Source organism: Aulonocara sp. 'chitande type north' Nkhata Bay, linkage group LG23 (assembly GCF_057382095.1).
Source record: "Aulonocara sp. 'chitande type north' Nkhata Bay isolate Kocher_YH1m ecotype deep benthic linkage group LG23, A_spYH_male_GT1.1, whole genome shotgun sequence".
Classification (NCBI taxonomy): domain Eukaryota; kingdom Metazoa; phylum Chordata; class Actinopteri; order Cichliformes; family Cichlidae; genus Aulonocara; species Aulonocara sp. 'chitande type north' Nkhata Bay.
Window position 1 is genome coordinate 45,729,748 of NC_141365.1, and position 16,815 is coordinate 45,746,562.

At 40.0% G+C, this 16,815-nt stretch overlaps 2 protein-coding genes and 2 long non-coding RNA genes across 4 annotated transcripts in view; 2 read left to right on the top strand and 2 right to left on the bottom strand.

Moving 5' to 3' along the window:
• The window catches only part of LOC147302771 (ribonuclease inhibitor-like), a 192,669-nt gene that overhangs the window by 32,488 nt on the left and 143,366 nt on the right, over positions 1-16,815 (top strand). The window lies entirely within an intron of this gene.
• On the bottom strand, positions 8,185-15,667 carry LOC147302772 (uncharacterized). Its single transcript, XR_015127346.1, has 3 exons — positions 15,579-15,667; positions 14,317-14,439; positions 8,185-9,429 (listed from the first exon to the last, which is right to left on the bottom strand). It is a non-coding gene; the product is annotated as an uncharacterized LOC147302772 (long non-coding RNA).
• On the top strand, positions 10,286-11,907 carry LOC147302773 (uncharacterized). The gene is made up of 2 exons (XR_015127322.1): positions 10,286-10,783; positions 11,639-11,907. It is a non-coding gene; the product is annotated as an uncharacterized LOC147302773 (long non-coding RNA).
• LOC147302774 (uncharacterized) lies at positions 11,974-13,893 on the bottom strand. The gene is made up of 2 exons (XM_086284554.1): positions 13,401-13,893; positions 11,974-12,513 (listed from the first exon to the last, which is right to left on the bottom strand). The coding sequence occupies exons 1-2, from the start codon at positions 13,658-13,660 to the stop codon at positions 12,243-12,245; spliced, it is 531 nt and encodes a 176-aa protein (XP_086140680.1). The 5' UTR covers positions 13,661-13,893; the 3' UTR covers positions 11,974-12,242.

Genomic DNA, 16,815 nt, shown 5'->3' on the forward strand with positions numbered 1-16,815 from the left:
TTTATGTACAGCAGACTAGTGTGTTCCCCCTGATCTGTGAGTGTTTGCATATGGTGCAGGTATGTGTCATTTTGTCAACAGAGTTACATTTTGACAAAGGAATGTTAGGTTTTGACAGCAGAGTTTAGGTTTTGGGAGTAGAGTTCCAATTTGGCACAGATGTGAATGGTATATTTCCCAGTGTTGTGTCATGTGTACTTGTGTGTACAGTTTTGGCACAGCGAGCGGGGTTTTGCAAAATGTGTTCAAGCAGTGGGCAAAAACTGTAATACAAAGGATTGAAGCCGTTTTTGGATTTTCACTTGTTGTTGGCTTTAATATGAACAGTCACATAAAATTCATTCCAGTTTTTTTTTTTGCCTTTGCTTCAATTAAGATGTTTCTTTGAATCTACAACAGCTTCCTTTTCAAAAAAGTTTACAGACATAGTAAGGAAGTAGCTAGGGACCTCAGTAAGTATGAGCAACAATAGCTTAGGGCCAGTTTCTACAATAAAGAGGATTTCATCATCTGCTGTTCGTCAAAAAGTGCCGTATTAAAAACAATTCAGCAGACCCTCAGAGTGCGGATACAAACTGTTTTCAGCTGTAGAGGTAGAGGTACGCTTCATGTACTTATCAACATGCAGTTTAGAGGTTTGCATTAGAGTGCATTGGTGCTTGGGCCTCTTTTATTTAGCACGGTTATACCATTGTGAATTTAGCTATATAAATATGCTCAAGAGTCTATCATATGTTTGACATGCAACTAAAAATTCGAAAATATATATATTTTTAAATCAGTAACTTTGCAAATTTAGAGGAAATGTTTTCAGACAACATATGTGTCACATTTTAAACAGGGTTTGAATAATCAGCGCTGACATACAGACATTTATGCTCTGGGTATAACAGACATGCTTACCTTGTGAAAGGCCCTGGGATGTCTTGGAGCAGAGAAACACTCTGTATTGTTGCTTTTCTCTATTGTATAAGCAGCGCCCGACTGTCAGAAACGTTCTGTGCGGGTAGCAAAGTCGGCTCCAACGCACATTCAGGTGAAAAAATAAAAAGTTAAAACGATATACCTCGCTGCAGTTGTGAAGTGCTGAGGAAAATACTGTGTGTCTGATGGGGTGTTTTTATATAGGTGGGGCTACTTTCAGTTGACCTCTGAGATGTAGAGATAAAAGAGCACGATGTAAGGAAGAAAGGTGGAAAGCCTTTGGAGACTCTGTTGGACATAGTTTCTGCCGGCCTCTGACATGATAAGACTAGTTGCATTAAAGCCATTAACTGTTTGTGAATATACACCTTTGGGTTGGGATACTCTTGATAAGGAGCATCTTTTGTTTGCTTCATGACTTCTTTTACAGACTGATGGGATCAGCTAGGCAGCTGCTGCACCCCCTCTGTCTAACTGTTGCAGAGTGTGAGAATATGTGTTTTTTAGAAGTATCACAGGTTATTTCTAAAAGAAATACATGTTGTTTGCGGTGCTCTATTTAAAACTATTGGTCTGTGAAACTTTTAGAAAAGTGAAATGCCCCTAAAGTAGTTAAATCATCTATGTGTAATCAGCGAGTCTAACTGTTGCAGACTAGTAGATAATTATAAGACTAGTTGCATTAAAGCCCCATTGAGGTTGATACAGCTCTAGTGTGAATATGTACTTTTAGAAGTATCACAGTTTATTTCTAAAGGGATACATGTTGTTTGTGGTGCTCTATTTAAAAAAAAACTACTAGCCTGTGAAACTATTAGAAAAGTGAAATCTTCCTAAACTAGCTAAATTAAATGCTGTGTGGGAATACACGGTTTTTAGAAGTATCACTGTTTATTTCTAAAGGGATACCTGTTATTTGCTCCTAAATTAGGACCCACACCCGCTTTCACACCTTGGCTCATGTGATTAGGTAGAGGATCATCAGGGGGTCCTTTGTCCCTCTTTGGGGGGAAACTCTCACTGGTTTTAAGTCTGGGACTCCCCACCATTGACCCTTAGAACTGAAGAAGCTTCTCGGATGAGAGGTGAAACGTCTTCAAGCAACTCAAGAAGTCCAGACGCTTTTCTTTCCAAGCTCCTTAGACTACGATGACCTGGATGACTGAGAACCTTCACAGACTTAAGTATTAAATTAATAGTTGGTTTTCATTCTTTGTTTTTAGATATATTTTTTTTCTATTCGTATCCCCTCGTGTATTTAACTGGCCAGTTCAGTCCAATTTACTTTGGGAAATATTTAATCTGAGGTAGGGTTGCACCGATACCGGTATCTGGTATCGGCCTCGATACCACATTTTCTAAAGTACTCGTTAAAAGTTCCCCGATACCGAGGACTGATACCTGTCTATGTTTGAGCGGCATGTAAGGGGTTAATCACAGGCGCCGAGTGCCTGCCCCCAGGCCCCGGCTGCGTATCAGAGCGGGGAGAAGGCGAGGCGAGACAAGTCAGCCGTGTGGAACTATTTCAAAGTGAACGAAGACACGAAAACAAAGGCGGACTGCAAATTATGCTCATCGAAATTGTCCAGAGGAGGCTCTAAAGGTAGCGCATTTAACACAAGTAATTTAATCAAGCACCTAAAATCCCAACACGACAACGAGTACAAAGAGTTTGCCCACGCTTATTTACCCACACTTATTAGCACAGAGGAGCATAGCTGATGCTAAAGCAGTGGGACGGAAAATAGTTGGGCATTTTAAACATTCCGCCTTAGCCTACTCCCGCCTCGAGGACATTCAGGGACAGCTCAACCAGCCAATAAAGAGACTGCAGCAGGACATACAGACACGCTGGAACAGCACGTATTACATGACATCAGTCCTATTTTTCCACATATTAATACATTTATGAATTTTGTGCAGGTATAAAGAGCGCTTCTTCTCCAACACTGCTCCAGAGGCCAAGCTGCACCTGAAGCAGGAGCTTCTAGAGGTGAGGCAGAGGGGAGTCGGGCAGAAGCTGCAGAACCTCCTGCTAAACTGTTCCTCAAGGCCCAGGCTGCCGCTGGCAGCAGGTGCTGCCATTGAGCTCGACACATACCTCGGAGAGGCCCCAAGCCCTCGTGAAGACAGTCCTCTGAAGTACTGGGGTGTCAACAAAATCAGGTTCCCCACTTTGGCTAAAATAGCCTGTAAATAGCTCTCAGCCCCATGTAGCAGTGTGGACAGTGAAAGGCTTTTTAGCTCAGTGTCACACATTATAGATGAAAACAGAAACAGTCTGACTGCTGATGATGCAGAAAAGCTACTTTTCTTAAAAAACCCTGCCACTCACTGTTTCTCTCCATTTAGTGAGTCATCTTAGACTTGATGTTAATACCTACCTCAGTTGCACTGACTGCCACAGTTCTATGTCAGTGGATGTTGTTAGTTTATTCACATATTGTGCACTAAATGGCAAAGATGTTTATTAATGCCCCTTGTGTTGTCCAAAGCGGCAGAGTTTACAATAAACTGAAAAATACTTGAGTTGCACTGTCACTGTTTAAATTTTTTTATAATTATTTATTCTGTAATATGTTGCATACAACATGCTTTTATTTTAAATAAATGTTCTTAATTCCAAACCAGTCCCTTGTTTGTTTGTTGTTAAATTATAGGACTAAAGCTGTTACCTGTAAATTTAAATCATGTTTTTATTAAGTACTCGGTATCGGCGAGTACTGAAATGCAAGTACTCGTACTCGTACTCGTTTCCAAAAAAGTGGTATCGGTGCATCCCTAATCTGAGGTAAACATTTTGCTTTTCATTTGACCCCTGACCTGTCTGCTGTAATGCAGGAGGCAGGTTTATGACCTATACTGCAGCCAGACGCCACAGGAAGCCTTCCTCCATGTTTTCTTTACAGTAATTGATTCAGCCAGTTTAAGTCTCCTTTGTTTTTGTGCATTAGATCACTGTGTGGGTTGTGTTGAGTGGTTATGTATTTGTAAGTAGCCATTATGACTTGACTAGTGGTGTTTATCTCTTTTAAGGGTCTAGTATCATCAGTTAATTAGTTTTTACACTTTGCAGGCACTTTGCTGTAAATACAACAACACTGCTGAAAACTCTAATTTAAATAATTACTACTGATGCACCTATCAAATAAACTAACATTTGCACAGGTGTTGAAATGCTGGACTCTTCCTCTCCTAAATCTGTGGCAGAGAAAAAATGCTGCAGGAGTGTTTTTTTACATGATATGTAAGAAAAATAAGAAAAAGAAAGAAACCCTGTGATTTTAATGTGAATGCATTACTGACATCTTATCCAAACACACATTGTGCACACCACTTTATCCCCTATTACAACTGCAGCTTTTATTAGTGCATGTTCACGGGACTTCTGATTCTATAGGGTCTTGACAAAAGTCTCTGCAATCAATTGATTACAATCAAGTGATTCAATTGAAACATGGAAATCAGCATTTCACCATTTTATACTATACATACATGTTTTGCTTTCAAGACTGGACAGGAGTGGCATGTGGGCGGCATTGTAGAGTGTGTTGACAGGAGGAAAACTTACACGCTCAGTAAATCACCCCCGTCACTACCTAAACCTCAAAGTCTGTAAACAGGAAGTGCATCTGCATGAAAGCTTCTGTTTTATATGCAGACAGATGACCTTTTGATGTAAAACCTTTCTCTGTATCTAGAGAAACACTTTAACTATATATTCAACTATATAGTTTAACATTTGGTCCGTAACTATCATTTAAAAACAATAAAAAGGTTTAAAAGAATATACATAGGCGGCTATAAAGACTGCAGGTCAAACATCGTGCAGATACAGAAGGACCTCCTGGGGTCCAAAATGTCGCACTATTACAGAGCAATGCTTACAATAGTCTTGCATGGTTAGCCAGTTAGACAGATGCAAATGTTAAAGTGCTAAAACAGACATGTAAATAAAATACAACATCATGTTAGCAGCTTATTGGTATTAATGTCTCTTAAAGCTCTCCATGACCTAGCTGCATCTTAACTCTCTGAGCTGCCACAGTCTTATAAACCCACCCGCTGTCTCAGGTCAGCTGATCAGCTGTTCCTGAATGTTCCCAGGATTGAGCGTAAACTTAGAGGACATCGTGCTTTTGCTGCAGCATCTCTGAAACTGTGACACGATCTGCCTTTAGAGATTAGACAGGCTTCTTCTCTGCCTGTTCTTAAATCACTCCTGAAAACTCATCTCTTCACCCTGACCTTTGACACCTTGTAAGATGTTGGTTTTTAGTTTGAGTTTTTTAGTTTATTTTTGCTGTTTTATCTTGTTTTGAAATATAGGGCTGTTTACATTTTTTATGTATTATGTGTTTTATTTTTTTACTGTTATGTTTTATTCTATTGTTCTTAACTCATTTACTGTACAGCACTTTGGTTTTGTCCTGGGTTTTTTAAAGTGCTTTCTCAATAAAGATGGATTGGATTGGACTGGAAGATAAACACTTTAGTTTGCAGTACTGTGGTGAGTTCACAGTAAAGCACTGTGTTGGACTGGCGCACAGTGATTGTGGCGTTCATGGTCAGTGTTAGGTTACCTCAAGTACAGTGGATTCATTTGCATTTAAGCTGATGATGCTTCGATTAAGTCATCAAATTTCACCTTTATATCAGCTCTATAAGCCAATTCTCAGGATACTGTTAGTGTAGGAAATGGAAAGACAACCAAGATATCTGTGAAACGTCTGCTTACATCTTGAATTCAGCTCCGGCGTATGTGGTAAGTTGTTAATGAGTGACTTTAATTTATTATTTGTTCACATGTGGCTATACACTCTACTGAGAATAAGCATACTGTCATGATATGAGTGGATCTTCAAAATAGACATCAAAATAGGTCATGGAGAAAATAAGTATAAAAAGTAAAGATCTTATTAGGAATAATACTGTTTGGAGAATTATAACCATCATAATCAACCGAATCATCTCAACATGTATTTGCTCAAAAATGTATTTATTACCACAAACACGTATTTAATTATCAACAAAAGGAAAATCAACAGTTTCTAGAACTCCAACAGGGGCAGGACTTGGAGGTACTGGGATTTCAGGAGGCAGCAGAATGGTACACTGGTCAGTGTCATTATTATTGACCTGTGATGATGGATGGCCTTGGAGGGAGCTGAGAGGTAACTCAGACCTCTTGTCTTCAGGACACGTAAAGCAAACATACTCCTTCTCAGCAGCTGGAGACTTAGAGACATCCCAACTCATCAGCCTCATGCGTTTGGGCATCAAATGTTCCTCTTCATCATTAACAGAAAAAGCAGCAGAATATCTGCGCTTTCTGCAGAGACCTACCTCTGCAGTGGGTGGAGGTCTCGGAGGCAGAGGAACATCGCTAGGACACATGAAAAACATCACGTCATCATCCAGGGATGAACGATCGTTTTTCAAATCTGGATTAATGATCTTGTCTGTGTCCTTCGAATGAAAGCTGGCATCAGCAGGTGGAGGAACTGAAGAAACTGGAACATCAGAACTCATCAGCCTCATGCGTTTGGGCATCAAATGTTCCTCTTCATCCTCCACAGAAAAAGCAGTAGAATATCTGCGCTTTCTGCAGAGACCTAACTCTGCAGTGGGTGGAGGTCTCGGAGGCAGAGGAACATCAGTAGGACACATGAAAAACGTCACGTCATCATCCAGGGATGAACGATCGTTTTTCAAATCTGGATGCATGATCTTGTCTGTGTCCTTCGACTGAAAGCTGGCATCAGCAGGTGGTGGACTTGGGAGCTCACATGCAGGTGCACTGATAGGTCGGAACATGAAAGCGGGAACTTCATTGTCCAGAGCACAACGGTCTGCACTGGATGAGCGTGGGAGCTTCTCCTTTGCCTGTGGAGGAGGCAGACTTTGACTTTGTGTTGCAGAGGAACATTTAAGTCATCTGACGTTTTGCTCTGTTACATATTATTATTGTTGTTGTTGGATTTTTCTTTAAAAATTCACACGATTGAATGTTTAGAAACAGACACAGTGAAGGGTAACTTACCACAGCTCGAGCCATTTTAGGCGTCTGTCAAGGCAAAGACGCAGGATTTGGTTTCTCTGTGTAAGATTACAGGACAGTTGTCAGTTTCATTTTCAAGTCAGTTGGATAAATTCATATCAAACTTCTCAAACTGTATCATTAAAGCATTGTTTAGGTGGACAAATATGAAAGATATGAAGATAAAAACAGTAATAGCTGGCAATCAAGGGAAAACAACCTTACGAAAAAGGTCTTAATCATTATTGTTTTAAAGTAAATCTTTCAGTCCTTACTTCAGTGATTGTTTGAAGTCTCTGTGCTTGTTGTCAGTCGCAGATTTGTGTAAAATATTTGCAGTTTGTGCATAAAGTTTGCAGGAGCTCCAAAGTTTGTCTGTTCAATACCAAAGTAATGAGGAGACTGAGTGCAGGTTTGGAATCCTCAGTGACAGAAGAATGCAGCAATGTTTGAATTTGAATTTGTTATTGTTTTATTAACAACAACTACCAGGATCATACCATAGCAACACAGTGATGTCCAATCAAATGTCAGGTACAAGGGATAGCCCACATACACATCCAACAGCACAGTAAAGCAATGGGCACCAATGCCACCAGTCAGGCCTTAAAAATACTGAGTTATATAACAGCACACTGACAGTGTCTCATCCAAAAATATAAAATGTATAAATACAGTTAATATCATTTTTATTTAAATTTTATTTAATTCTCTTCATATAGTGCCAAACAGATGTCTCAAGTCGTCACTGTTACAACATACACTGTAAAAAAATATTCCGTAGAAAAACGGAAAATGTCCTGGTAATTTTCTGCCAGTACATTTTCTGTTTTTTTACGGAAGTTTGACGGACTTTTCTGTAAACGATAAAACGGAAGATTCTGTAGATTTACAGTATACTCTCTGTACTATTTACGGACATTTCCTTCAGCTATAAAACGGAAGATTCCGTTTATTCACAGTATATTTTCTGTATCATTAACTGATATTTTCCGTAAATAGAAAATTTGAAATTTCTGTTTATATTACTATTTCCAAGCACTTCTTTTCACTGTAACTCATTAAATATAGTTCTTTATATCCTTAAACGTACATTTCTATGCAATTACAACCTAGTACACTATGTACTCAAAAATTCATAAATTAAAACTTAAATTAATTTGTGCTTCGTACACAACAACATTGGTACAATTAATGTTAAATATTCTTTTATTCTCCTCAACTCTAAAACTATACTAAAATATAATGACAGCATCCATCTTGTCATAAAACTACTAAACAGCTGATACATGAACAAAATAACTCACAAGCTTTCAAATTTGAGCATTTTTATTTCCTTAAAATCAGGTTGCCCTCATGTAAATGTGTTTATTTACATTCATTCAAGTGGCTACCAAGTGTTTTCTTCAAACAGGACACCTGACAAACAAAAAATGTCATATTTAACTATATGTTCACATTTAATAATATCCATAGTACCTTTTAGTTAGAATCACTGCCTTGTGGTAGTTTTGCCTCAGCCAAATGGTTAAGGTGTGGTTTACATCCATGTCTGTCCACTTATGATACAGTATACACATGTAGTCAGTTATAGCCAAACACCTTTGATTACTGAATTACATTCACTTCATTAATGAAGTGAATGTCATTCACATTTGTGTGAACATTTGTCTGAGAACAACTCTTTACCTTAAAATATAACATACTTGAGTCAAAATTTGTTGACTGTTTAAGTGGTGCCACATGAATAAAACTGAACAGATCTAAAGAAGATGTTCCTGAACTTTGGGTTTATTCGAACAGGACGGATGGATAACCACAGGACTTTTCACCATATGATAACTAAAACACAAAATAAATTAAGACAGATCACTGTCCCAAACTTAAAGATAAAAGTGTATTTACTGGACTTGTTTTGTCAGTGAGGAGCAAAGTACAATTAGAAGTGCTTGTTCTGATGAAAAGTTAAACTGTAAACAGCAGCGTAGTGAATAAGGATCTGTGTCATCCTCAGCAGTGACAACACTTAAACATCATAGTTCAAAATCCTTAATGCACACCTTTTTCTCCATGGTGTTCAAATGCTCTTAGCTGTTTAAGTAGAGGAAAAAGTCTGACATATTTCATGACCATTAAATGTTAGACAAGGCTCTGAAAACAAGGTTACGGTTACAAACAAAAACCTCTGCTTGTGCGCACAGACCCTAAATCACAACAAATAAGACAATAGTAAGGCAAATTACTACAAAGTCTTGTTACCACTCTTCATATACCAGTGTGACAAAGTCCTGAATGCAGCCTGCATGTTAGTCCATCAAGGTCCATCTGAGCTTTAAGTAAAATACACTCAGCTTTTCCTTGGATTTTCAGAGTTGCTCAGTTCATACAGGAACTGCAGCAGTCGGGATTAACGTGTCGCTGTGTTGCTCCTCCAAGTCAGCCATTGAGACTAGTCGCAATTTATTCTGAGAAAAAAAAGAGAAACAACAAGTCATTTTTAAAAAGTTTGTATTTTTATTTTATTTTTTACCTAGAACATAAACAACATAAACAAAAAAGGATTAGGGCTGTGCGATATGACGATTTATATCAGATGACAATATAAAAATGTGTATGTTTCATATTATACACTATTGTTTGTTATGTGGTGTTGCAAAATAAACTGTTTATGGCAATATATTTTTCATGATTTTGATGCTCACTGTAGTGGCTATATTAATTTCTTAAAGTTCTCTCTTTCTCTTATACTTAAAATAACCACACTATGGACGGACAAGTGACTGTTTTTACGTGTACTTTCGTTACCAACAATGACGGTAAAACCATTGCGTGGCTCCGCCGTCCGCTTGTTTATTTTCCACATAAACCTTTCACAATAAAGCTCAAATGATGTACATTATTCCCAAACATCAAATTTCAGAATATGCATCAAACAAATGACCTCAAATAAAAACATGAAGTGACTATAAATGGCGCTTACAGTCACCACGCAGATGAAGGCACAGAGAATACCAGCATGACCAGCGAGGATGAGGCAGAACCAGCTAGCTCCATCAGAAGGACCAGACAAAAGAAATCGAGGACCTTATTGTTAAACGAGGGGCTACCTCTGTAGCATGGACATGGTTTGGTTATGAAAAGTCTGACATGCCCCAGAAAGCTATACTATGCAAATTATGCCACAAACTGGTCCCCACCACCACTCAAACACGACAAACCTCTTTAACCACCTACACAAGAATCACATGAAAGAGTATGGAGAGAGTTTACGAATGAAAAGCAAAAAAGAGCCGTCAGGTGCTCAAAATAATCCTTACGGTGTGTTCACACCGAACGCGATGGACGCGAATAGAGCGTCAGGTTTACATGTAAAGTCAATGGAAAGGCGCGATGACGCGCGATTGCGGGTCCCGCGAAAATTCGGAAGCAGATTTGCGTCGCGAAAACGCCAAAACGCGTGAAACGCGCGTCAGTGTAGCGCGTCTGGCGCGTTTGACGCGCGAATAAAACCACGCGCGTGAGTTTTTGTGTTGCATTTTGTGCATACGCGCGTTTCGCGTCTACCGCTCGAGTTGGAAAAATCTGAACTCCAGCGTCAAATCGCGCCGCGACAACCAATCAGGAGCCTGGTGACGTGGCTGTTACCTAGGTCAAAGGGGCAGATCCAGCCAAAGCCTTTCATACTTCAATGGAGGGGAAGGCTAATCAATGCGGTAGCAAACAACTCGGAGCTGTACAACACCAGCTGCTTTCAGTACCGAGACAGGAATAAAAAGGACCGAGCTTGGAGGAAGATATGTGAAGAGATCGGGCAACCTGGTAAGTTCATTCATTTCTCTTTTGAAAGTTTTCACTGACCCGGAGAAGCAGCACAAAAGCTAGCAAGCCACCGCTATTTTCCCACTGACGTACAAATACCGTTCTGCTTTTATGCATGTTGTCATTTAGGAATATATTTTATTGTTTATTAATAAACAGCACACAGTGGTCCCGCTGTTCATCCGTCACTGCTTTGCTTTTTCGCTGATTTTTTATTGCACAGTACAGCATTGCATTCTGCAGCCTGATTGACAAATCTCCTGCGCTTGCCAAATTTATCACGTTTGGTTTTGATAACCATCGCGTCCAATAGAAAAAACAGCACAAAAACACCCATAACTATGAGCCTCATTCGGAAATAGACACCTGCACCGTGAGGGAAAAAGGCGCACGAAAGTGGCGGGCAGATGAAGACAAACCGCGGCATAATAATACTTTTACGTTTTGCAATCTACAAAGGTTTGCACTTTGAGAATCAATTGTGAGAACTGTGACCAGGGGCTAGTTATTCTGAGAACCCCTGCAATAAATGAGGGACCACTGTCTACGCTACGATTATTATATCCAACCTGTTAACATTTAATACTGTATTGATAGAACCAACTGATTCTGAAGCAGAGCATCCCCTGTTGCTTCTCCTGGCTCCCCAGTCCCTGAGCTCCTGCTGCTGCACCCACAGATATGTACAGCAAGCACTGATACCTTTTTAGTCGGTGGGTTCCCTTGTGATCACCTTTACTAAATATCTACAACCAATCTGATTATATCCTGTTATTGTTTTTTTTTTTTTTCAATGTTGAAATTAAAATCTAGTAGCAGCCTTCTCATTTCTTTGTGTTTTGTGCTGTTTTACAGGCCCACAGAGGAGGACGGCTCCGAGGCAGATGAGGGACGGGTCCCAGGACGGTCCATCGGCGGTGGAGCTGGCCATCCTGGAGTCCCTGAAGAGGCCACACCAGTCTCCAATGGAGCATTTCCTCCTCAGCCTTGTTCCTGCTCTGGAGAGCAGCTGGTCCTTTTTATTCCTGTCTCTCTGTAAATTCTTATATTTTATATATTTATGTTTAATGTTTTTCTGTTTGAGACTTTTAATATTATTTCAAATAAATGTTTATAATGACTAATGTCTCAGTTCTACTACACAGCAAATGTTGGCACACGACTTGACACACGTAGAATTTATTTCATATTATACTAATGACAAAATATACTGATACAGTGGGATGCAGAAGTTTGGGCAACCTTGTTAATAGACATTATTTTCCTGTATAAATTGTTGGTTGTTACAATAAAAAATGTCAGTTAAATATCATACAGGAGACACACACAGTGATATTTGAGAAGTGAAAAGAAGTTTACTGGATTTACAGAAAGTGTGCAATAATTGTTTAAACAAAATCAAGCAGGTGCATCAATTTGGGCACCACAAAAAAGAAATGAAATAAATATTTAGTGTATATCAATGTGTGTGTCTCCTATATGATATATGGGGTGCCTTTGTCTGGATGTGCTTCCCATCCAGAGCTGCACAGCACAGAGGAAAGTTCCAGCGCTCCTGGAATCCCTCTGTGATGGAGCGCCAGTCTCCAGGTGAAGGCACAGCCATGAAGTCGTCCACTAGACAGTCCCAGATGGACGTCGCTGCCTTGGGGGTGATCTGGCTCACCGTGGACACACCGACTCTGAAACTGAACGCGATGGTCCTGAAGGAGTCCCCGGTGACAAGGAACCTGGACAAAATTGTTCAAAATCAGTATTATGTGTACTGCAGTTACAAAATACATTATTCAAATTCCAAAATACTTTTGTGATGTCAGATTTAAATCACAAAACATGAATCTTACATAAAACCTTTTGTAATTATAAGGATAATTACAAAATGTATATTAGATAATATCTAAAACAGTTGTGTTTTGTTTTAACTTTAACATATCATAATTTGATTGGTAGCAACTTTTGCCACTACAGTGAGCCAATCACTCACAATTCCTAAACATGTCAATCAGGTAGGAATGAAGTAAGACATTAATAGAAATAAAGAGTTGTGTGTTGACATGTAGCCCTTTCCTTGCTTAAATCATTAATATTTTTGAAAAATTAATCTGTGATAAGACAGCTTATCAAGATAGAACCATGTAACTAGAGATGAACCAAACTGTTCACAGTTTTATCTAACTCTGTTTTAATAAAGGCTGTGACCCCTGCTATAGAGTCTGACAGCTGCAGGGATTATATACAAATATTCAACTATCCCAGAATTAAACCAGGTCTAAATAAAAAGGAGTGAGTATCACTACAAGGTTAACTCAGTGGTCCTAATGCTACAGTTTGATATCAGCAAACACCGAGCGCATACATTGATGTGACACCACAGCCATGCTATCATTCAAACACTGATAACAGCATAAATCGAATTAAATCGGGACTTGATGAGACCTTCTGAGTATCACTAGAAATATTATAAAGAGTCGTCTTTGTACCACAGTTTGCTTTCAGTAAACACCGACAGCATTCACTGTTAGCATAGCACATCCATGTTAGCAGTGTATAACTGGATGGATTAGCATATTAGCACAGGTATCAATAAAGGACTACCGTATTAAATAGTTTTACTAACCTCAGGCAGACGGACAGGCGCTCTGCAGGTGGGATTGAGCGTCTGTAGTTGGTGTCTAGGCGGGCAATGCTGGGACCGACGAGGGAAAGCAGGTCCTCAAACTGGCCGACGGTGATAGCGCTGGAATCGGCTGTCATCCAGGCGCAGCTCCTGGAGCAAGTGGTGAAACTCACCAAACTGCTCATGCCTCTGGAGGACCTGATGGACCCAGGTACGGCGAGGACGTCTTTTACGCTGCTGCTCTGCTCTCCACAGTACATAGAGAAGGGAGACTCTCTCTTCAAGCGCTAGCTCGATAGCTGCCATCTTGCAAAGATACCGGTCTGGCACAACTCCCTCCCACATTCCTCCCACATTTCCGGTTCACGCGCGTCAAAATATCATATTTTGACGCGCGATGGATTTTTCTTGGACACGCGTTGAGACGCGAATGTACACGCGTCAAATTAGGGGCGTTTGGGGCGTTTTATTCGCGTCCATCGCGTTCGGTGTGAACACACCGTTAGACTCAAACGTTAGAACAGGCTTTTCCTCGCAGCACGCCGTGAAATAAATACTCAGAAAGAAAATGGCAGCCGTTTAAACTCATGTCTAAAAATGTATAGTTTCATGCATCGGTCAAAACACTCGACTCCAGGTACACGACGCCCAACTGAAAACACTTCACATAAGTCGAGTTGCCCGAGAATCACAGAATTTACAGAAAATGCACTATTTTGTGATATATATCGTTATCAGGAGAGAAATGTCTTATATTGGGATGTGAGATTTTGGTCATATCACGCAGCCCTACAAAGGATTATAATTCACGTAGAGTTGCATACACATAACACCATTCTGTTGCAACAAAAGCAGTTTATAATTAAAGTAACATACATACCTTGAAAAACGAAATCAACCACAACATTAAACTCACCTTGTGTTTGTAGAGAAGGTGGTCAGGGTTTTTCTTCATTTCCTGAGACCAGCTGCTCTGGATTATTACCAGCTTGTATCTTCATCTTTTTTTTCACTTGGTGAAGTCTTTCATTGCTCTGCACTGGAAAACCAAAGTGTGTGATCAAAGGTGAAATAAGGGATATTTTTCCACTGCAGGGCTTAGAGTCAAGTAGTGATAGCTGTTGAACCATTTCTCAAATAATCTGTAAGGATCTGGATTTTTAAGAAAGATACAAATATCTCTGCTTATATTTGGCTAAAAGCTTGATATAGACAAGGCATATAAAGCCCCTGCACACCAGCACTGCGCTTACATTATAGTTCAATCAAGAAATAGTTATTATTGATTTATTATTGAATTTTTTTTAGTAATAATTATTAGTATTTAATCATATTTGCACAGCGGGGTGACAAAAATATTCCACATACTAGAAATGCTGCTCAACATTTCATAAATTACATTTTCAACAAATGCTGGAGTAAAAACACAGTTACAGGGAAAATGTGTCTGTCTATAAATATTAACTAAACATTTCTATGTGCTACAAAATAGACATGTGGTGAGGTGAAACTATACTTTCAATAATATTACCACTACAGTCTGTTAACCACCGAAATAATCTATGCTGGTCAGCTAGCTAAAAGTATTTACTTTAGCAGCCCAAATCAGAGTGCTGCTAAAGTATCATCAGCAAAAGCTAATGCTACATTAGCATTTGCTAGCGTCAGCCGGGAAGGTCTGAGGGTTAAACTAGGGTTAGTGTAACTTTGCCCGAAACCCTTTAAAGTGTACAGTAGAGCCAACTGTAAAACACGGGTATTGATACAGTACTTATGAGAGTCCTAGAATAATTTCTAGGACCATAAGTTCTCACTTTCCCCAGTTATCCACATCGCTGACTTTCGCTAATTAGCTAGTTAGCAGTCACAGCTGTGTAATACCCAGAGAGACACAGACAGCTAACTATAATATTTATGAAAACTGGTTCAGCCACTGAAGGGCAAAACTGGTGGTATCACAGTAAAAATTATTTTAACATTAACTAAAATAAAGCTTAAGTCATGTTAAACCTAAATAACCATTATTTTTTTAAAAATGAGTCAGCAAAATATTCCTGACTTGTCTGGAGACAGCCGAAACCAGTTAACAAATAAATTAACAATTCTTTCTAAATAAAAACGCAGAGTCTTTTGAAAATTATTATTTTGATAAAAGGAAACATGAGTTTTAATACTTACCACAGAAATTTGAAGGCAGTTTCTCCAACTTCAGAGTCCAAAATCCAGATGAAGCCTGAAAGAAGCCTAATGGCTGCTCTTGCGCTTACTTTTCCCTCCTTTTTGGGTTCTTTTTCCCACAATGCATTGCAGTAGTTGAGAAATACAGAAAAATACCTGTAAATGACTAATACGGAAAATTCCTTCACGTTTATACAGTAGATAGTACTGTATTTTTACGGATTTATTTTACAGTGTAGATAAACATGAACATGAAATCCATTATTTAATTCTCTTCCATTCACTCCAGTTCAATTCAATAGCTATATAGATGGATAGACAGATACTGTATTATATACTATATTGATTCCAAATGGAGAATTAATGTGTTATATCACCAGGATAATGAATTCAAGTAGTACAATCTCCAATAAACAGACAACACAGTTCAAGTTCAAAGTGCAATATGTGCAGGATCCAGGCTTTATATTGTAAGATGCAAAATGTTTATATATACATAATATTGTTGAAAAAATAAAGAAAGTTAAAAATCAAAATAAGTTTATTGTCACGGTGGCTGATGTGATTGCAATATGAACCCGGAAGCAGACAAGGGAGAGATGGAACTGAATCTTAACAAAAAAACAAAAACTTCCTTGGGGGGCTCAACCCGGGGTAGCGGTCATGTCCGGTTAGGGGCTCTGTTGGCTCTCAGGTGACTGTTTCCTCGCGGCTGCGTGCAGCGGGGCTAGGGGAGGGTCTGTGCTGACGGACGTGGGTTACTGACCTGGTAGCCTGGCTGCCCCTGGGTGGGTCCGGGATGGGCGTGAGGTTCTGGGGGCGCTCCGTCTCTGGGCTGGGACCCGGACCGGGCCTCGGGGGCTTGGGTCCTGGTTGGTGTGTTGCCGGGGTTGTGGGCGGGTGGGTGCATGGGGGCCCAGCCCTGGAGCAGGGTGCCGCCGGTGCGTCGAGCCACCTGGGGGGCTCTTCAACTGGTGGGGGAGATTGTCACATCTTGCAGGAGCTTTCCTCTCCTCAGGAGCTCCCTCTGCAGGAGGGGGAGATACAGGAGAGGTGGAGGAAGATCTCAGCCTGGGTGTTTATTGTCTTATGTAGTCTGGAAGATGAGTGGATGGTGGGGTGGGTGCAGTTTTCTCTGTGGTGGGGTTGGGTGGACTGTCCCGGGCTCTGTGGGGCCGGGCGGCGCTGCTGCACTGGGCCCGGTCTGGATGGGCCTGGGCCCCCTTTCCCTGGCGGG

What these genes read in the sequence shown, in the direction of transcription:
- LOC147302774 (XM_086284554.1), bottom strand. Translation starts at nt 13,660, where the DNA reads ATGTACTGTGGAGAGCAGAGCAGCAGCGTAAAAGACGTCCTCGCCGTA. An exon ending in CGCCTGTCCGTCTGCCTGAG is followed by an intron (nt 12,514 to 13,400) that starts GTTAGTAAAACT and finishes AATTTTGTCCAG; the next exon opens with GTTCCTTGTCACCGGGGACT.